General features: G+C 36.1%; 1 protein-coding gene across 1 annotated transcript; it reads right to left on the bottom strand.

Annotated features, from left to right (window-relative positions):
- Window positions 1-17,157: 17,157 nt before the first annotated feature.
- On the bottom strand, window positions 17,158-19,250 carry LOC132628934 (uncharacterized). The gene is made up of 4 exons (XM_060344684.1): window positions 18,465-19,250; window positions 18,061-18,383; window positions 17,508-17,966; window positions 17,158-17,419 (listed from the first exon to the last, which is right to left on the bottom strand). The coding sequence occupies exons 1-4, from the start codon at window positions 19,248-19,250 to the stop codon at window positions 17,158-17,160; spliced, it is 1,830 nt and encodes a 609-aa protein (XP_060200667.1).
- Window positions 19,251-22,506: the final 3,256 nt, after the last annotated feature.

Genomic DNA, 22,506 nt, shown 5'->3' on the forward strand with positions numbered 1-22,506 from the left:
TAATTCGTATAACTCCCTCAAATTTAAGCAGACTGGGCTAGGCCTGTGTTTAATGGCGAGTGGATTTGGGATTAGAAAAATAAAATTTTAAGGTTTTGATCAATGGTGGTTGAGGATTTGGTTGGTCAGGACAAGAGGATGTTTGCCTAAGCTTATAAGTATTTTTTGATTTATTTACGTGTTTGGTGAATATTAAAAGCGTTTATCCTTCTTATTTTCAAAGTTTGGTCAGATTGGTTATTTATGATTAAGCATGTTTTTTCAGAAGCCTTCACTGCAAATAATGAAACAATTTGCTAAATAATTAGATGATTGTTAATAGTTTTTGCCTGGCGGTTAAAAGAAATCTCACTTCCTTAGTCGTAAACGTTTGTAACCATCATCAACACACATTCAGGGTATAGTAAGTATATAACTAAGTGTATACTTTGTATATAATAAGTATATAATCAGTGTATAGTATATATACGAGTAGGTAGATGGCAAAGTGTGGCGTGAGATCCGGCTTAGTGCCTTTGCCCGTCTATGGGCCGGTGTACGACCTTTACAGCTATGAAGACACATACATAGTCTTTGGGCTTCGATTAGGCCTGTGCACGAATCGGGTCGGTTCGGTTTTGGCATCATCGAGTTGAAATTTTGAATTTTGACTTTCTAAAATTCTCAACCAGACTCGATCCATTCTAGGTTCAATTCGATTCGTTTTTTATTATTTTGGTTCGGTTACACAAATCGAATTGTTCTAAATTTAAACAAGCAACTATTTTCATTTCAGTTTTAGAGTAAACATAACCTAAAATAATGAGATTCTAAATTTGCAGCCTTATAAACAAGACATTAACCAAGAAAAAACCTTAAACTTGCAAGCATAATAGCATATACATGGCAAAACAAGAGCTTGACAACTTGTGCAAACATACAAATCCGCCAACACCACATTACATATACCAAATTAATAATACAGCATCTTGCAACTTGCAAGCAGACAAACATAATAACTCAGTTTGCATCCTCAAAAAACTCAAAACAAAAACTCTAATTTGTACAGGCTAAGATCAAAGAACAAACAAAGTCGTGGGTGGAGGCAATGACCAAAAGGCAAAGATGGCTCGTGAGAAGAACACTGAAAAGATGAAAGACAAGAAGGGAAGTTAGCTTGAGGCCAACAAGAAGGCCATGAATATCTAGTGCAAGGTGTGCATGCAGACATTCATTTGCACCACTTCTGAAGTTAAATAAATATTACTTCACTATTAAGTATGAAGCATATATATAGTTTGACTATCAGGGTATAAGTCATAGTCATATTAGTCATTAGTGGCATATAAATTCGATTTGTTCGAGTCGGTTCGGTTGATAATTAAAACTAACCGTATCCGAACCGTTAAACTCTAATATTTTACCATTGCATTTGTAAATCGAAATCGAATTGTAGTATCCAAATTGAATTATCCGAAATGTTTCGAATTGGTTCGGAAATTCGGGTTGAACCAATTTGTGCACAGGCTTAGCTTCGGTGACCGTAAATACTCTGGCGATGTGGGTGACACACAAACATGTTGAATCTCTGACCCGTGAATTATGGAAATGAGCCACCTCCTACCAAACACGGTACAAAATGAAGCATTATCCCAAAAGGTGAGATAAATTAATCCCTAGTCCTGCGATAAAAAATTAGTACCGCCTTATTCACGTTTGGTTGGAATAAAATTGCGGGATAACTAATCTCGGAATTGTAGCATTTTTTATCCTACATAGAGGGTGGAATAGTCATCTCGGGATTAGTTATCCCGGAATAACTTGTTCCCCAACCAAACGAGCCCTTAAAGTTTTTAAAAGAGTACGTAGTGTAAAAATCCCAATAGTCCCTTTTGGTTTATTATGTTTTAGCTGCACCAACTCCTTTTGGTTCTTTTTCCTTTTTGTTTCTCTTTTGAGAGTTGTAAGGATTAATTTACTCGATAATGTAAACAAATAAGAGAACCAATAAAACTGTCTGAATTTCATTATAAACATTATACTATAACAAAAGGACAAAAAAAAAAAAGAGAGAGAGGACTAGAGTTTGGGTTGAATGTGGGTGCTGTTAGTGGAAGGGCACAAGTAAACCCAAAACGTAACGATAAAGGCATGCGTGGGACAATGTTTAAATGACGGGTAGATGTGCGCCATATCGTATAGTTGAAGGGCAGATTTGGCCCTTTTCGATCAATCGAACATACTTTAAAAGTTCTGCAACCACTAACAATTCATTGAACTTTCCAACCCAATAATTAATAGTAAGGGTAAAACAGGCATGAAATGGTAAATTATCTCTTAGTTTTTCAAACTGGACAAGTAAAAATGAATATCTATTTTTAATATAAAGGTCGGTAAACATAATCGGCTGGAATAAAAAGGCATACTTATATAAGAGAAACACGATAACTAAAATAGATCGGAGGAAATCCCTACAAGTATTGATGTCATAACAAAACGGGACTCTCCGACTAGAAGCAGTTCCTAGAGAGTCAAGAACGGTGATTCTTATGTGTTAAACTTTGGTTGAGCAATTTCTTTGTTATCATCTAAAATTTATCCTCATTGTTTTCTGCAAAATCAAGATGAACTTGATCACTCACATGAATTTGTACCAAATATTAATTTCTCAGTTAATCTAACGGAGTATTCTATGGCATGATTCCGATTTGGAGATGTTTGAATTAATGGCCCTCTCGTTGACTCTAACTAAACCTATCTCAAACAAGAAATCAAGTTTAACATATTAACCCAACAATTTTAATAAATGAATTACAATAACAACAGGGTTACTAATGAAAACATTGTAGAGTCAATTACAAAGTGTGATGTAGCAATTCGAGCTGTACACTAACTAATATGAAAAACCTTTATGACTGGGTCAAATTACTGTTTAGAGTGCGCGCTATTTATTTCTTAATCTTGTCTCTAATTGAGGACTTAGGAGAGGATGAGGATTTTGTGGTGTTTAGTATATTTCGAGGAAAATAGAGATAGTTGAGTGATATTTTAGTCCTAAAATAAATAAAAATGACTTCCCTCCATTCCAAAATAAATGAATTTTTGGAATATGACATATCCCTTAAGAAAGTCAATGAAAAACATTAATTAAAGGGTAATTTGTCAATATTATTATGTTTTTTGCTTCTTCTCAACCTTTTCGTAAAACTAGAGATACGCATTAAAGATATGGATAAATTTTTAAAAACTTAGTAATTACTACATTTTTGGATTTTGAAAAATTCATTTATTTATTCAAACACTAGAACGTGTGTTACAGTTGTCGTAAGTGGACTCGAATGATGGATTATCATCGCATGATGACATAATATATTAGCTCAATATTGCATAAATTTTTGGTGTGCAGTAATTTTTCTTTTGACGCAAGAGTATGCATATAATTATTTGCCAATTGCAAGGAATATCTATTGTCTGTCCAATTTGGTATCTTGTCTTTTAGTATGATTTTCAGTTTGGTATGTTTTTTGGTTAGAAAATCATGATGTGCTTCGCACCTAAAACACTAGTATTAAAAAAAAATGAACCCCTTTTCTTCAAAATTGTCTTGTTTGAGGCATGTTTCATGCACAACTATCCCAATCAAACCAAGAGACGTACCTTTTTTCTTTCTTTTTCTATTTCGTTTGGCCTCTGCTAAGGCCATTGCGTATTTTTTATTATAGGGGTTTCAACTTTCAAGTTTAGCTAATGAAGAAATAATTCGTATAACTCACTCAAATTTAAGCAGATTGGGCTAGGCCTGTGTTTAATGGCGAGTGGATTTGGGATTAGAAAAATAAAATTTTAAGGTTTTGATCAATGGTGGTTAAGGATTTGGTTGGTCAGGACAAGAGGGTGTTTGCCTAAGCTTATAAGCTGGTCAAACGAGTTTATAAGTACTTTTTGATTTATTTACGCGTTTGGTGAATATTTGAAGTGTTTATCCTTCACATTTTCAAAGTTTGGTCAGATTGGTGATTTATGATTAAGCATGTTTTTTCAGAAGCCTTCACTGCAAATACTGAAACAATTTGCTAAATAATTACATGATTGTTAATAGTTTTTGCCTGGCGGTTAGAAGAAATGTCACCTCCTTAGTCGTAAACGTTTGTAACCATCATCAATACACATTCAGGGTATAATAAGTATATAACTAAGTGTATACTTTGTATATAATAAGTATATAATCAGTGTATAGTATATTATACGAGTATGTAGATAACAGAGTGTGGCGTGGGGCCCAGCTTAGTGCATTTGCCTGTCTATGAGCCGGTTTACAATCTTTACCCATAGCTTTGAAGACACATACATAGTCTTTGGGCTTCGGTGACCGTAAATACTCTGGCGATGTGGGTGACACACAGACATGTTGAATCTCTGACCCGTGAATTATGGTAATGAGCCACGTGGAACTTAGTTCGAGAGGGAGATTATTGGGTGTGCGAACAAAGTACCACATTGGTAGCTGGAAAAAAAAGGAGCTACCACATTGGATACTCTTAATGATGTGAGACCTTTTAAAACCCGTGCGGGCTTGGCCCAAAGCGGACAATATCACATCATGTTAATGTTAAGAGAATAATACTGTTAGGGGTCATTTGGTGCATGGTATAGGCTGGGATATCCTAGCACTAATTTTTTGTACCGTGTTTGGTAGGAGGTATAAATTTATCCCAGGATAAATTTATACCTCCTACCAAACACGGTACAAAATGAAGCATTATCCCAAAAGGTGAGATAAATTAATCCCTAGTCCTGGGATAAAAATTTAGTACCGCCTTATCCCACGTTTGGTTGGAATAAAATTGCGGGATAACTAATATCGGGATTGTAGCTTTTTTTATCCTACATAGGGGGTGGAATAGTCATCTCGGGATTAGTTATCCCGGGATAACTTGTTCCCCAACCAAACAAGCTCTTAAAGTTTTTAAAAGAGTACATAGTGTAAAAATCCCAATAGTCCCTTTTGGTTTATTATGTTTTAGCTGCACCGACTCCTTTTGGTTCTTTTTCGAATCCGCGACTTTTCTAGCACAAAAAAAAATTTGAACCAAACTAGTACAAAAAAAAAAAACACATTAATAGGTTTCACGCACGAATTTCGTGCGTGAAAGGACCAAACTGCACAAATGCAACTTGGGCCTTTCACGCGCGAATTACGTGCGTTAAAGGACCAAAGTGCAAACTCATCTTTGGCCTTTCACGCACGAATTCAGGAGGCCTAACATCTTAAAGTGTTAGGAAAATTAACCTTTCACGCACAGAAACTGTGCGCGAAAGGCTTTTATCCTTTCACGCACTAATTTCGTGCGTGAAAAGGCCTCCCTCCCCCAGCACCTTGATTTGACAATGCATTATTTGACCGTTTTAATACGACTTGTATTGCGCACCATTTTAATGCGCAATGTAACACCACGCATGACAATTTCAGGAATCTATGACACATAAAGCCTTGATTTGACAATACGTTGCTGCATTATTTGACCGTTTTAACACGACTTGTATTGCGCACCATTTTAATGCGCACTGTAAGTATTGATTTGACAACACACCACGCATGACAATTTCAAGAATCTATGACACATAAAGCCTTGATTTGACAATACGTTGCTGCATTATTTGACCGTTTTAACATAACTTGTATTGCGCACCATTTTAATGCGCAATGTAACACCACACATGACAATTTCAGGAATCTATGACACATAAAGCCTTGATTTGACAATACATTGCTGCATTATTTGACCATTTTAACACAACTTGTATTGCGCACCATTTTAATGCGCAATGTAACACCACGCATGACAATTTCAGGAATCTATGACACATAAAGCCTTGAATTGACAATACATTGCTGCATTATTTGACCGTTTTAACACGACTTGTATTGCGCACCACTTTAATGCGCAATCTAAGTGTTGATTTGATAACACACCACGCATTACAATTTTGAGTGGTCTATTTAACTTGAAGGCTTGACAAGTGAAAAACTCATCAACTTCATAAGTCTAAGTCTTAAGAGTCATTCAAAAAAAAAAAAAAATCAAACTTCATAGAAAAAATGTCTCAAAATGCTTCAACTGTTAAGGTTTCACTATTTTGGGATGGAGATATCGTCGAGGACAATTACTCCATTCGTTATAGTATCAAACCAAAAGCCCATGTTAAATTTCCAACAACTTTAAATTATGAAACACTAGTCAGTTATATGCACAAAAGAATGAAAACTACACCCACTGAGTTTGGAATCTCAGTAACTGGCAGATATCTACAAACAATATCAAACGGTGTAGTGCATTATGGCATGCACAATATAACCGATGATGAATCTTTGAGTGATTATTTGGGATCGCCGGAAGAATATCGTAATTTAGTATTCATTAATGTTCTTGAGATGTATGTTGAAAAGATACCTCGAGAAGAAGTCCCTCAAGTCCAGCCTATTCATGGTAAAACTTATGGGGACTTTAGTTCTTATGGAGACATTTTGAGTGGTCAAGTGCCGCTGGAAAATCTAAGCCAGCAATTTAATCAAGCTTACAATGAAAATCGGTAAATATGGATTTTTCATATTATTATGTGTAGTAGCACGTGTTTGTTGTATGAATTGGTAAATAACCAGTTTTCAAATCTTTATAGGAACTATTCTCAAAACTCGCCAGTGGTACCAAATATGGATGTTGGTCAATCCTCTCAGTTCGGTGGAGTTGATCATTCTCCACACCATGACAGTGCTTATGAACGACAGTAAGTTCATCACCTTGATATTAAATTATCTGTATATATATATATATATATATATAGATATATATATGATGTTGGTATTTAAAATATGTTACTTTTCGTGTAGGAGGATGAATGCACTTGATAATGAAGATTTTCTTAATTATTATGAGTCATCATCAAGTGATGACGATGAAATAGCTAATAATGCAGAGGTAATCGATGATGAAGATGATGATGATGTTCAAGTTGGTATGACCAACAATATTCCTCAAAGCCAAAACCAACAAGAACCAATGCACCACCACATACCACCACCGATGGCTGAAAACCCAACTTCTGAAAGCCCAATTCAGTGGCATTCTAACAATATCCCTTATCTTGACAGCCTGCAGGGTCGTGATGATGCATTTGTCTTCACAAGAGAAGATGATGATAGTCGCCAAAAAACCTGGATTGAACCAAAGGATCTCAACAAAGATCGATGCTACCTTGCAAAGGGAATGTTGTTCGCATCCAAAAAGGCGTTGCAACGGGCTGTCAAAATTTATTGTTTTAAGGACATGAGGGAGTTTAAGGTTGATCAGTCAAACACAAAGATAAGGAGACTAGTTTGTAAATGACGGTATCAAGGCTGTGAGTGGTTGCTTCGCTGCCCCATAGTCAAACTCTAGCTGATCTAACCCAAAAGTCTGAGGGGAATTGTTAAGCCTGATGGTATGTGGGCTATCACAAAATTCCGCGAAAGACACACTTGTGATATGGAAGAAAATCGAGCAGATCATTATAATTTAGATACAAACATAATTGCTCAAGTATTACTTAAAGACGTTGCTGAAACGCCAAGGTAACTTATCCTACCTAGTACATTATATGTCTTATATCGATTAAAAGTGTTGACACCCAATTTTGTCCCTCCTTTATTTTAATATTTACTTACTGGAGCTTCTAAATTTACTGACGAGCTAAATATTTATTTTTTTTTACTATTCTATTTTTATTTCATAATTATTATTTTCGCTACTTTTATTTTCAACATTACGAGCATTACTTTATCACAAATTTTAAATGTTCGTCATCGTTTCATTTTTGGGGTTTGGACTCGTTAAATTAATTACAGAACAACACTTTGTTAAATCCTTATTTTTTACATATTAATTATTAATTGTCTTGATATACTATGTATTGTACTAGTTGTTAAATTAGAAGCCCAAGAATAATTAAATAGAGGATGAAGGGTCAAGAATTTCAGCCAAATAAATGACCCAAATCATCAACCCATACTCTAATTAATTCAACCAACCCACATTATTTCCCTACCCAGCCCATTACCTAATTCTACCCGGTCCAACCCAAAAAATTATTCGACCCGGTCCATCCCATAACATGAAATGAAACCAGTAGGGTTTCATTTCATTTTCTTCCTTTTCTCCGCCTCCCTCATCTCTCTCTCTTCAAAACCCTTTCTTCTCCGGCTCCGCTCCCGCTCCCTCACCCCTCTCTCTCCCGTTCCTCCTTACCCCACTCCACGCTCCTCCTCACTTTCTCTTCCATCCGCTCCTCCCCACTCTCTCTCTCACTCTCCACTCACCGACGAACCCACTCGCCGCCGCACTCCGCTCCCCTTCATCATTTCTTCACCCACGCCACTACCTCACTCTCCACTCACCGCCGCTCTCATACGCTCCTCTCTCTCCTTCACTCTATAAAGGTACAAGAATTATTCAGTTGAAGAGGGGATCGATTTTCAGATTTTGGGGAATTGATTCAGTGTTTAGGGACACGGATTGGGGAAGAGGGATTTGTGACAAAGTTTGATTTTTGTTTTTTGGTCTTTAACCCTCTTTAAAACAGAAGAACATTTTTTGTTGAAAAAAGGGAATTTTTGGTCTGTAACTTACTCCTAATTTCATACTGATTTGATAAGGAATTTTTCAGCGTTTCCCAAAAATACCCAACTATTTTTCAAAACTTGTTTCCTTTCCGATGAACCTTAGCCGTGGGGGGAACCGATTTTGAAAAAAAAAAGGGAGACGAATCCCTACTCTCTACTTTTGGTATCTGATTCGATTCATCGAAAAAGAAAGAATACGAAACTTTAGTTCGCAAAAATCCTCAATACTTTCATTCGAATTCATTTGGCTCAAGGTTCGGGTCTATTCATAACGAGAGAGTAGATTCGACGCCATCGACGTCTCAGTTCATTGCGCACAAAACAAGTAAAACTCGATACATTTATTACTTATAATCTGTAGTTTCTGCTTCTAGTTAAATTTTTAGCTGATTCTGCTATTTTCTAGTTATGTAGTTTCTTTGTCGTCATGTTATTTGTTTGATGTTTGGGAGCTGTTAGGATAGAATATTGATTGCTAAAAAAATTCGAAAGACGTATACTGCAGTTTGGAGGTTTAGACTGAATTTCCAAGACTTAGAATCTATTTAAAATCGAATATACATAGGATATACAGTGGGCTATCAAGGCAAGAAGAAAGTATACATTCGATATACGTCTGGTATACACACCATGGTGCGTATATCTTAGGTATCGTGTTAGTACTCTGTTGAATCTTATAATGTTGTTTGAAGTCACCTGTTGACGAAATATTTAGTCATGTGCCGTATGATCTAGATGTGATTCTGTATGTTTATTTCATTGCATGTATGTTTGTTCGCTTCTGTTCGTGTCTGTTAAGCTGGAACTGATGTGTAAACTTTATGGGAACGAATAAACTTGAATGTTGTCTGATTTCAGTTCAGTAAAAAGAATTTCCTATAAGAGCCTACGTGAAAAAAGAGTTAGTTTCAGACATCCATTTCGTCTCGTTTGGTATTTAATTTATGTTTTTTTGTGTCGTATGATTAGCTTAGCTCATTTGGTAGATGTCGTTTAGTTTGGCATGTAAATGATGAGGAAAGCCAGGAATTTATATGCATATGCTGTTACCCTTTACACCTGCTTTGATATTGCATGATTATGGTTATGTATGGCCTTGCAAAAAAAAAAAATAACCTCGAAATAAACCTAGTGAACCAGACCTTTAATGTACCCCTGATGTCTGTTCTAAGTTAAAGGATTTGCATTCTATTGATGGTTCAATATCTTGAGTTCTAAAGTAAAATGGTATGCATGAAAGGTTTGAGAAATCCTGAATTTAGCAACTGTGGATTTGGTAAATTATTTGGGAATCCTGCTAGTTTCTTTGGAGTGCCGTATGGCGAGAATTTGCCCTTTTGTGCCTCACCTGACTATGCTGTACATGCCTCTTTCGTTTTTCATGACCCTAAATGACTACCTGTTTATCTCCTCGGATTAACTTCCTGGACACATGCTAACTGTCACATGACTCATTTCAAGTTCTGTGTGTGAAAAAGGACTTATTTAAACGCTACTCTACTCTCAACAGGTTTAATCAGTGTGTTTTAAAACATGTAAACCTTCCATGTTCGAACCAGCCTACTTGCTTAGTTGACTTACCCCTCTATCTATGCTTACCACACTCTGTTATGTGTTAATTTACCTTACTTGACTGGTCTATGCTACCATTGCTTAATTTTATCTTCTGGTTGCGATGAATCTGTGACCAATGTGTGGTTACTAAGGTCACTACCTATCATTCTTACGTCTATTATGTATAATATGGGAGCCTGGCAGTCTGAATTTTGCATAACAAAGCTGTTTGTTTTATTTTGTGTTGACTGAGGCTTGACTGTTTAGTGTGAACCTACGTGGGAGTTTGTTTGCCGCCAAAGACTTAAGTCTTGATAGGGTGCCCTTATCTTGAACTTATCATAGACGCAAATTTCTGAGTTTGCTTCTTGTTCGTCACTTTTCTTTTTTTTTTTAGCTGCACTGTGGCCTGCTAAGTATCTAAGTCCAAGCATGATATTCATATCCTATTTTCTATGGATAGTACTACTTGCTTACGTGCTGTTAATCCTGAGCTTATTTACTTCTTGAACTTGCCTACACTCTATGCAAAGTTTAACTAACTATCATACATGTCTCCCAAACCACAAGGAATCTTGTCTTATCACCATCCATACTGTCTACTTTTGAGTAATGAAAATCTACATAAGTTTGTGCCTCTTCTTGTTGTCTATTTTGCCTAGCATGGCTCTGTACAAACCTGTGCTATCTGGTTCTCTCCCTGTCTTGTTGAAACTGATCCTGAGTTCATGAAATCCCCTGGAATTTGTGCGACATCGGGAAGATGAGGGCGAAAACTTTTCAATATTAGTCTCTATACATCTTTATGAATGTGTACACCTAAGATATACCAAAATATACATAGTATATACATAATCTACTACTTCATTTCTCTTTCACTTTATTTCCTTTCCAACACTTGAAATACACATTTGTTTAAAACAACTTTCGCACAATATACATTAAACTAATAGTCTTTCTATGAAATCTTTAAAAATTATTTAATGTTAATCTTACATTAACTCTTTTTAATATGCGAGTCAGCATAACTCACTTTTTTTTTCAAAATACATGTAAACATTACAGGTTCCGCTTCTTTTAGTTTATTTTAACTAAACTCTTTTATACAATTACTATTTTCTATCAATTTTACTTTAAACAACTTTATCAATCAATACTCACAAAAATCATTTTTCTTTCTATAATATTACATTTACACTTAGCCTAATTAAATTTAGTCCGGTCGGTTAATCATTGTTAATGGGTCTTAAAGGTTGTCTAATACCTTCCCTTTAGACTAATTGAACCCTTATCTAGGATCTTAAGTTTCGCAGACCTTAAACAGAGCTAACTTTAAACATAACTTTAATAAAATTTAGGTGTCCTAATTCACCATAAATAATTAGGTGGCGACTCCTTAACAACAAACAAAAAAAAAAAGAATCACCAATATGTTATACTCTACTTTAACCCGGTTAAAAAGGGGTATGACAAAAAGATCATTACTAAATGTTGTTTGTTTAAACTTGTGCAGGATCCCCATCAAAGATTGTATTCGAAACGTTCAAACCGTATATAGTAAAACTATAAGCAACAGAAAGGGATTTCTCGGGCGTAGACGCGCCTTTGAGATGGTCTTTGGAAATTGGCATACTTCTTTTCAATCGCTGCCAAGGTATATGGCAGCTCTACAACATTTTAATAATGGTACTGTTGTAGAGTGGCGGCTTATAGAGGGTAAAATATTTAACTTCGTATTTTGGACATTCAAACCATGCATTGATGGTTTTGCTCACTGCCGACCAGTGATATCCATAGATGGTACGCATGTATATGGTGCCTACGACATCAAGCTCCTAATTGCAATAGGAATGGATGCCAATGGGTCAATATTTCCTCTTGCTTTCGCAATTGCCGCTAACGAGAGCAACGACACATGGGGGATCTTTTTGACCCATTTGAAAACTCATGTTATTAAGGATCGTACCGGTATATGCGTGTTGTCTGATCGTCATAAAGGCATATTGCACAATATGGCTGATTTACCGGGGTGGCAGCCTCCCTTTGTTTACCATCGCTATTGTTTAAGGCACTTGAAGGCAAATTTGCAATCAACGTTTCACAATGGCACTCTAAACAAATTGATGTGGGGGGCTGCGATGGAGCATCAACAACGAAAATGGGCTGCAAAAATGGATCTGATCAAGGCAGTGAGTGAACCCGCATATGTTTGGTTGATGAAGCTCGAAGTTGAAAAATGGACGTTTCATGCTGATGGAGGAAAAATATGGGGCATGCTCACAACAAACAGCTCAGGGTCTTTCAATGGCTTGCTGAAATCTTCTCGAGGACTACCTGTCACCGCAATGGTGAGAATGACTTTCAAGCAGGTTGTGGAGCGATTTGTTGTTAGGACAAGGCAGGCTAGAGCGATATTAGTCGACGGCGGGACATGGATGCCAAAGCCCTTAAAAAATATGGAGCATTATAGAAAAAAATGTGAGCATCACCAAATGACCGAGTATGACCCAATTCAACATGTGTATGAAGTTAGGACGGGTTATCACAACGGTAAGGGTGGAAACGTTCATACCGTTTATGAGGCAACAAGAACATACACTTGCGGTAAGTGGCAAACGTACCACATGCCGTGTTCTCATGCTGTCAAGTGCTTCGAGAGAATGAGAGAAAATGTAACAAGTTATGTGGCGGGGGAATACAAGGTCCACAATTACCTTAGAGCATATTTCGGCCAATTCCACCCACTTGGTAATAAAGCTTATTGTCCAAACGAGCCATTTTCGATGGTTGCTAACAAGGATTACATCAGGAAATTGGGCATTAACTCACGGAGTCGTAGACCTAATCAAATGGATGTTAGTGAAAGAACTTACTCTCGCAAGTGTTCTATATGTAAGTAATATGGCCATGACAAGCGTTCGTGTGGGCAACAAGGCCATGGTAGTACAAGCACGTCTCGAAGTAATAGAGCCTCTAGAACTTGAAGATTGTATTATTATTGTAATTTATTATTGTATTGCTTTTAATTAGTATTGTAATTAAATGGAATGAATTATTTTTTAATTAGTATAAACCTCTCGTATTGGATGAATTATTATCAAATCAAATATTTATATTTGTACATTCAAATATAATAAAACACTTAAATCAAAACCCTATAAATATAACAAGTTTCAAAACTTACTTCGGGGCACTTTAGAACCCCTAAAGCGACGATCCAAACGTTTAGGTGGACTTGATGTAATGAGCCGACATTATTGTACGCAAAAAAAGATATTAAGTTTTATATAAAATATTGATATTTTGGGGTTTTGAAACATGACTAATCTTTGCCCAAAGTATGCAAAAATGTGATTTGAAAGGTAACACCACAAAAAAAAAAAAAAAAAAAAAAAAAAAAAGAGTTGCTTCACGCACGAAATTCGTGCGTGAAACCTATTAATGTGTTTTTTTTTTTATTAGTTTGGTTCAACTTTTCTTTTGTGCTAGAAAAGTCGCGGATTCGTTCTTTTTCCTTTTTGTTTCTCTTTTGAGAGTTTTAAGGATTAATTTACTCGACAACGTAAACAAATAAGAGAACCAATAAAACTGTCTGAATTTCATTATAAACAATATACTATAACAAAAGGAAACAAAAAAAAGAGAGAGAGGACTAGAATTGGGTCCGGAACCAAAATGCCCCAAAAATATCACTTTGAACCAAAATACCCCAACAAAAAAAAAATGTTACAAAACTACCTTTAGCGCAGTAATTTACTGCGCTAAAGCAATTCACGGAGACGGAGCCGTTAACTGCTTTAGCGCAGTATTTTACTGCGTTATAGGAGCTGTTAAAAAAAAAAACTATAACGCAGTAAAATACTGCGTTATTCCAAAAAAAAAAAAATATATTGGTCAACTTTATTTTTTGCAACACTTAGTGTTTTTTTTCCATACTTTGACCAATGATTAGTCGTGTGTCAAGACTCCGAAACGTCAATATTTTATATAGAACCTGATATATTTTTCTGCGTACAATAATGTAGGCTCAATACATCAAGGATACGTAAACGTTCGGATCGTCATTTTAGGGGTTGAAAAGGTGCCCGAAGTAAGTTTTGTTTGTAAACTTTAGGTTTAAGTGTTCTATATACATAGACGTCCATTTTTGTTTGAAGACTTGTTGTCATTAGCTTAAAGTTTTTTATTTTTAGGGTTTAGATTTAAGTGTGTTATTTTTTAAAGCGTAACTTTATTTCGAATATACGCGGTTTTTTGCGCTCGAACGTCCGATTTACGCGATTTTTTTTTTTTTGCAACATATTCAAAAGAAAGTTACGCATTAAAAAATAACACACTTAAGAAACTTAGTGTTTTTTTCCATAAAAAGATCGCAACATCTTATTCTAATAAATCTTTTATTTGCAGCGCTTAGTGTTTTTTCCATACTTTGACCAACGATTAGTCATGTGTCAAGACTCCGAAACGTCAATATTTTATATAGAACCTGGTATTTTTTTCTGCATACTATAATGTAGGCTCAATAAATCAAGGATACATAAACGTTCGGATCGTCGTTTTAGGGGTTGAAAAGGTACCCGAAGTAAGTTTTGTTTAAGGTTTAAGTGTTTTATTTTTTAAGGTTTTGATTTAAGCGTGTTATTTTTTAGTCAACGACATAACTTTATTTTGAATATAAATATAATTCTAAAAAATATAAGGAGAAAAACTAGTTCTAAAGTGGTCAAACTTTAGATGGTCATAACTTTGCGCTCGGACGTCCGTTTTACGCGTTTTTTTTTTTTTTGAACTTGCATATTTTTCCGAGATCTATGCAGACAAACTGCCGGCCGAGCCGATTTTTTAAAAAACACCTTCTATCCCATTCAATTTCAATTTTCCCCCAAATTGGCCTGAAATTTTCAGTTTTATTTACTTATAAGATGATGATACGCAATAGATTTCAACGTAAAAATCCCGGGGTAATGTAGCTGTGAATGTCAATTTCACTTCTGCGGTTTCAATTTTTGAAAATAAAGCTGACTAATTTTCTCGACATATAAAGTTGACTGAAATAACCTTACAGTCAAACACTAAGTTTTTTCAAACAAAACTTACTTTGGGCACCTTTTCAACCTCTAAAATGACGATCCGAACGTATACGTATCCTTGATGTATTGAGCCTACATTATTGTACGCAGAAAAAAATATCAGATTCTATATAAAATATTGTCGTTTCGGAGTCTTGACACACGACTAATCGTTGGTCAAAGTATGCAAAAACACACTAACTGTTGCAAAAAAAAAAAGTTGGCCAATTTTTTTTTGTACTGTTTTACTGCCCTATACAAAAAAAAAAAAAATTGCAGTTAAAAACCTTTTGGCAACGGCTTTATTTTCAATAAATCTAAACCCTAAAAATAAAAAACCTTAAGCTAATGACAACAAGTCTTCAAACAAAAATGGACGTCTATGTATATAGAACACTTAAACCTAAAGTTTACAAACAAAACTTACTTCGGGCACCTTTTCAACCCCTAAAATGACGATCCGAACGTTTACGTATCCTTGATGTATTGAGCCTACATTATTGTACGCAGAAAAAAATATCAGGTTCTATATAAAATATTAACGTTTCGGAGTCTTGACACACGACTAATGGAAGTTAGTGGAAGGGCACAAGTAAAGTAAACCCAAAACGTAACGACGGGTAGATGTGCGCCATATCGTATAGTTGAAGGGCAAATCTAGCCCTTTCCGATCAATCGAACATACTTTACAAGTTGTGCAATCACTAACAATTCATTGAACTTTCCAACCTAATAATTAATAGTAAGAGTAAAACATGCATGAAATGGTAAATTATCTCTTGATTTTTCAAACTGGACAAGTAAAAATGGATATCTATTTTTAGTATAGAGGTTGGTAAAATGTCATGATGTTCATGTGGAAGTATCTTCAATAAACAAAAAAGATAGTTTACATCATCGGTTTTCACGTAAATCAAATAATAATAACAAATATAAAAAAACATACAAAATCATCGGTTTGCACGTAAGAACGGGTTAACTTTTTCAGAAAGAAAGCTAGCATCTTATTTTGGTATGATGTAGATGTTATATGTTGTTGTGTTTGATGTGCTTGCTGCTGGTATGTTGTTGTGTTTGTTGTGGTTGCTGCTGGTTGCACGTTGATGTTGTTGTTGTAGTTTAGTGTAGTGAATGTGTGATATGGTGTGTGTGTATGTTGTGTTATATAGATGCCTTCCAACCGAATTAATAGGCCATTTAATGGTCCTTGACCATGTCGGATTTAGTGCCTTGAATAACCTTTGACTAAACGTTAAACGAACAAGACAAAATGGAATTGGAACACGTTAAACAACTATGTATTGTAATGGAATTGGAACACGTTAAACAGCTATGTACTGTAATGTTGTTTTGATTAAACGAACAAGACAAAATACTAAAATGTCAATCCATAAATGTGTACATTTAAGAACTGGAGGGACAGTTTTCATCATAATTAGATTTTCCATGGCTGCTTGGACTGTGAACAGGTGCTTTCTTGGCTTGGGTTTGCTGATTTACCTCTACCTTTTGTCATTTTCTCCTGTATCTCTTGTAGTTTCCTAGTTGTGATTGCTTCATTGCCTCTCCATTTAAGCTTACTATTTGCACTTGGCTTGTAGCCAATGTCACCAGTTACCTCTGCTGATCTGGTGACCTTTGCTTGACTAGTTGACACAATCCTGCTGCTTGACATGTCAGGCTGTTCACACAAATAATAACAAGGAGTTAGTAATGGAAACAACATATAAAATAACACTTAGTAATGGCAACAACACATAAAATAACACTTGTGCTTATTAAAGCACTCACATTAACAGCTTTGAACCCATTTTCTGCCTGGAAAACACCCATTCCCATTACTCTAGGCCTTTTATATGGTGCACTAGTGCCACTTCCTCTTCCTCTTTTAGCAGTGGGCTATGCAGTAGTTGTTGCAGGGGCAGAACATGAAACATGAACTTCAGCTGGTGCAGGACTATTTCCTACTGCTTGGGCAGTTTTCCTAGGTTTTCCTCTTGGCCTCTTTTCAACAGGTTTCTTTGGTCTCCCCATGACCTTGCTTGAAGATGGTGGTTGTGATGTGTTGGCCCTTCCCCTGCTAGAACTTGTTGGTTCTGTCCATGCTGCTGAGTTTTTTTTTTGACACCCTCTCTTGTTGTGGCCTCTACTATGGCAGTTGCTACAAGTCATGGCTATTCCAGTTCTTGGCATCTTCCCAGACTTTGGAATTTCACCTGCCTCCTTCCTTCTGGCCTTTTGAGGCTTACCAGGCATGTTTTTTTATGTCTGGTGGAGCCACACTAGGGTGGGTAGAGACATGCCACATTTCCATATTTGTGACTGGTTGAAGAACATGCTCATATGTTCTCATGTAAGTCTCTTTGCTGTAGCAATGGTCAATGTAGCCAAGTGGATCATACCTTTTGAACTGAATTGCAGCTAAAGCATGTGCACATGGAATGCCTTTTAGCTGCCACACCCTACAGCTGCACTGCCTTCTAGAAATATCCACAGTGTGTTGATATAGTCCTTCCCTAATTTCAAAACCAGCAACTCCATTAAACTCAATGTTACATTGCATTGAAAGTTTAGCATTTTCCTCTAACACCTTTATACAGTTTGGAGAGTAGTTACATCTCCAAGTGTTTACAAACTCCCTCAATGTTCCAATCCTTTCCATCATTTTCACCTTAATCTCCTCAAGCATTGTTATTATAGTTTTGTGCCTACCAGTTAGCCAATAAACAAACATTCATATTGTTATCTACAGACAGTTTGTAAAAACAAACACACAGCAAGGTAAATATGCATTACTCATACCTGCCAGCCAAGATCCAAGCATTAGAACACTCAGCCATATTGTTATCTACAGAATCTACTTTTACATTAGTGTTGAAGTAGAACTTACACCAATAATCTATGTTGTAATACATCAGTTTGTCCATCATTTTCGTTGGACCAAGCAACTTTATCAGCTCAATATTTCTCCTTAGTTGAGACTCAAAGGTGCTTTTGGAAATTCTCCAAAACTGCTGTCTTCTTTGTAGCCCTCCCCATTCTTTGCTGAAGTTAGCAAAGATGTGCCTACCACACTTTCTATGTTCAACAGCAGGTAAAAGATCTTGAATAGCAACAAATAGTCCCTGAAACAGTAACAGTTAGTTTAGATGAATACACATGAGTTTTCATGAAACAAAATTGCAACAAAAATCAAGGAAACATACCTTCTGCATATCTGTTATCAATGTTAAATCTGTCCCATCTCCAAGTGCCAAATCTTCCTTCAAAATTCTGATAAACCAAGTCCAAGTGCTCTTGTTTTCATACTCCACCACAGCCCATGCCAGAGGCAACATTTGGTTATTACCATCTTTACACACAGCTACCAACAACTGTTCTCTACAAACCCCATTCAGAAAACAACCATCTAAACCAATACATTTTCTACAGTGCTGAAATGATTTCTTCAAAGCAACAAAACATATATAAAAGCTCTGAAAAACAGGCCTACTATCAGCATTTGGTTCAGCAAGTTTAACTACACAAGTGGAACCAGGATTGGTCCTTAACAATTCATCCCTGTAGTCAAGGATTTTTCCAAACTCCTGAATGTGATCTCCCATGATTTCTTTCAGTACTTTTGCTCTTGCTCTTCTAACTGTGGTCTTACCAACATGAAGAATAAACTTTGTCCTAATTAGCTTTTGCAACTTAACAACTTTAATGTTTGGCTGCTCAGTTATTCTCTTTCTATAGGTCTCAACAATAAACTTGGCATTACACAAGTAGTTTCTGGTAGTTTGGAGGCAAGTATGCTTTGGAATGTAAGTTTTAATTTGGAAATCATCTGTGATTTTATCAAGCCTAGCATACAATATCCATGGACAACCATCCTTGCACCTCACCCTAACCCTTGTAGGCTCATTCACCCACTTTTCTACCTTAACCCTTTTCCTAACAACATATTTTGTTACTGCTCTCCTAAACTCATCAACATCTTTAAAGACCATAGCCAACTGTCATACAACTTTCTTGGAAGTGGGATCATGAATGATTTTGTTCTTATCATTCTTCCTTCTTGTAAACCTTTGTCTTCTTGGCAGATTTACCCCAACAGATTCAATGTCCTCTTCATCATCCCAACCCTCATCCTCATCTATTTCAAAGCTATCATCAGCAGAACTATCAATGTAAGGTTCATCACCTCCTAACCTACCCTCAAGACTAACCTTACCTGTTGTAGTTTCATCAAATCCTAGATCCACACCACCTTTACCTGCTGGAACCTCTTCACTATCAGGTTTTGGCCTCTCACTTCTTTTTCTCCTCTGAAACTCAATCCTCCTTTCAGCCATCAACTCTCTTACCTCATCAGGATCATCACTTGCATATTCATCCTCACCTTTCCCTTCTATGTCATCTACAGATTGTTCACTATCATCAGTTGAGAAATCAGAACCATCATCTAAGGAATCAAATCTAACTGGACCTACATCTTCAAGATCTTCATGAACAGCAGGTGTAGAAGATGAAGGACCTGCTGTATTTTCAGCAACACTAGCAGCACAAGTAAAAGAATAATGGGGTGGATTATTTTCAACTAAAGCTGCAGGTGTAGAAGAGGAAGAGCCTGCTGTATTTTCAGCAGTAGTATCAACACAACGAAAAGAGGAATGGGGTGTTATTTCTTCAGGAGCAACAGCAGGTGTAGGATAGGTAGGAGGTGTTTTTTCTGGAACAGAAAAATTTGAAGTAAAAGAGGAATAGGGTGGTGTGTTTTCAGTAGTAGCAGCAGGTGTATAGGAGGTAGGAGGAGGTGTTTATTCACAAGTTTGAGTAGAAAAGGACAAAGGTGTATTAGGACAATCTAAGGGCTCCTCAACAACCCTTTCATTACTACATCTTTCATCAGCCCCTTTATTAAAAGGGGAACAAGATTCCTCCCTATCCCCATGACTAACATATTCTAATAAAGGTGGGTCAACAACTGCTTCATCAATCATTTGCTTGACAAAAACTTCCACAGTATCACCATCATTCAAACCCACAGTCATATTTAAAATAACCTCATCATTATCAACATCTACCAAAATGCCACTATAAGGTGGCTTAATACTGAATGTGCAAGCAATTGTATATCCTAATTCTTTAATAAAGTCTCTCAACTCAAAAAAAGACAACATATCAACATCGACATTGAATATATCAGTAACTTCCCCACCTTCATATATTGGCTCCCCATTATTTAAGTGTAACTCACCTCCATGGTACCATCTTAAGGTTACATACACAAAATCAGTCATGTACTACCTAAATACAAAACAAAAAAACAAAGAATAACAACTAATTCAACTTAATGTCAAACGGAATCAAAAAAATGATAAGCACATGCACAGTAACTGAAAACCCTATATTACATCTTTTTTGAAAAAAAAATCAAACAATATGATAATAAATATGCTAATTACAGTTGGGGAACTCTGAAAATTTGTTCTTTATAGTCCAGATTTCAAACAATATGCACAAAATCGTAGTATCATTTTTTCAAAACAAAAAAAAAATGTAACGAAACTAACCGTTACTAGATGAACAATGAGCAGCAACGAAAATATAGTCGTGATAATATATTGACAAAGATTGGGGCTGAAAATGGTGTTTATCGTCGAATTTGGAATAGGTGCTAGGTTTTGTTGAATATGAGAATTGAGGCTGAATGGGGCAAAATTAAAGAAGTGGGTACGGGTCGGGTTACGGGTCAAAAAATGGGGCGAAATTAAACATGTGGCATGTGGGACAAGCGCGTGTGGACAAGCGCCATTTAATATTTGGGGGTTGGCATATTGGACTGCCACATCAGCAAAAAAGGGCATTTTGATACTGAAAAAATTTGTCCAGGGGGATAATAGGACCCCCGCAAAAGTTAGGTGTGTAGTTGAAATTTTGATCAAACGTTGAGGGTATTTTGAGTATTTTCTCAATATATGTTTGAAGCGAGTTTTTGAGATTTTATTTAACGTGGATATCTCGTAGGTGTAGGAACAAGTTGATAGAGCAGGTGTCTCACTTACCCATGCACCTAGCGCGCCTTTTGATGCATCTCTCCACATAACCAAATCAACTGATCAAGAAAATATCCAAACCAAGGAAGACAAAATAAGAGCCAACGTCTACAGAATGTGAATACTAAATAAGCTATAAAAAAGGAACGTACTAAAGCTTTGTAGTTTTCTATGTTGTCTTAAATTGTCTAATTTCCATCTGAAGATGGAACTTCAAATGCAACATAAAATTGAAGGGCAATGGAAAAATGTATCCTTACGACAAATTTTGTAGCTGAGTGCTTTTCTAGTATACGTTTACACTTCAGTTTAATTTTTCCCCTCATAACAGATATTTAATTTTTTTGCAGGACAAAAATTTATATTTTCGCATTATAATATTTATAAGTTATGCCTCACACTTTTAAAAAATTTATGTCCCGCTAGACATAGGTTGGATTATGAAAATCAAAAATTAAGGGTGTGTTTGGTATTTCCGGAAAGTGATTTCCGGAAAATATTTTCCTATTTTCTCTTGTTTGATTACACTTAAGAGCTAAGAATGAGCTCACACGATATACCCCCTCCGTTCCAACGTCCGACGATCTTCGACCAACAAAGACGTCGTGAACTTTCATTGCTCTGTCAGTCCCAAAACCGCTGTGACGCTCAGTTAAAAGCCCGTCATTTAGCATCAACCTTCCCCTCTCTTCAAGAAGAGCAACTACCACCGTCAAAAGTTGCACTCCGAATTCAAAAATTTCATAGTGGTTTTACTTTGAGTATATGCAAATGCTCTTAAAATGACATTTTCCAACTTGCATACCAAACACAAAAAAATGAGTAGGAAAACCATTTATTTTCTGAGAAAAAAATTTCTTGGAAAACATTTTCCGTTTTACCAAACACACCCTAAAGACCAGCGCATATAAAGGACAAAAATTAAAGACCAGCCCGTTGGAGCTTTTGACCAAAATCATCCCTATTGTATAAGCTAAACTTTCATTACATCCTTATAATATCTCACTTAACCTAAAACATCTTAAGTTTTTATAACTTGACCAACGACATCCCTCGGTTAACTTTTCCATCCATTACTAACGGTGATATCTTCTCTTATGTACTTTATCACTTTTTTATATTAAATTCCCTCCATCTCCTTTTGTCCGATGCATCAACTATCTATGGCTCCCCATTATCTTGCGCTTTAACACTCTGATTCTTCTTC

This window comes from Lycium barbarum, chromosome 2 (genome assembly GCF_019175385.1).
Source record: "Lycium barbarum isolate Lr01 chromosome 2, ASM1917538v2, whole genome shotgun sequence".
In the NCBI taxonomy this organism is placed as follows: domain Eukaryota; kingdom Viridiplantae; phylum Streptophyta; class Magnoliopsida; order Solanales; family Solanaceae; genus Lycium; species Lycium barbarum.

Coding starts and splice junctions, on each gene's coding strand:
- LOC132628934 (XM_060344684.1), bottom strand. CDS start 19,250: ATGGTCTTTAAAGATGTTGATGAGTTTAGGAGAGCAGTAACAAAATAT. Junction 18,384..18,464: donor TGATAACAGATATGCAGAAG/GTATGTTTCCTT, acceptor TTACTGTTTCAG/GGACTATTTGTTGCTATTCA. Junction 17,420..17,507: donor GACATAAAAAAACATGCCTG/GTAAGCCTCAAA, acceptor CATGACTTGTAG/CAACTGCCATAGTAGAGGCC.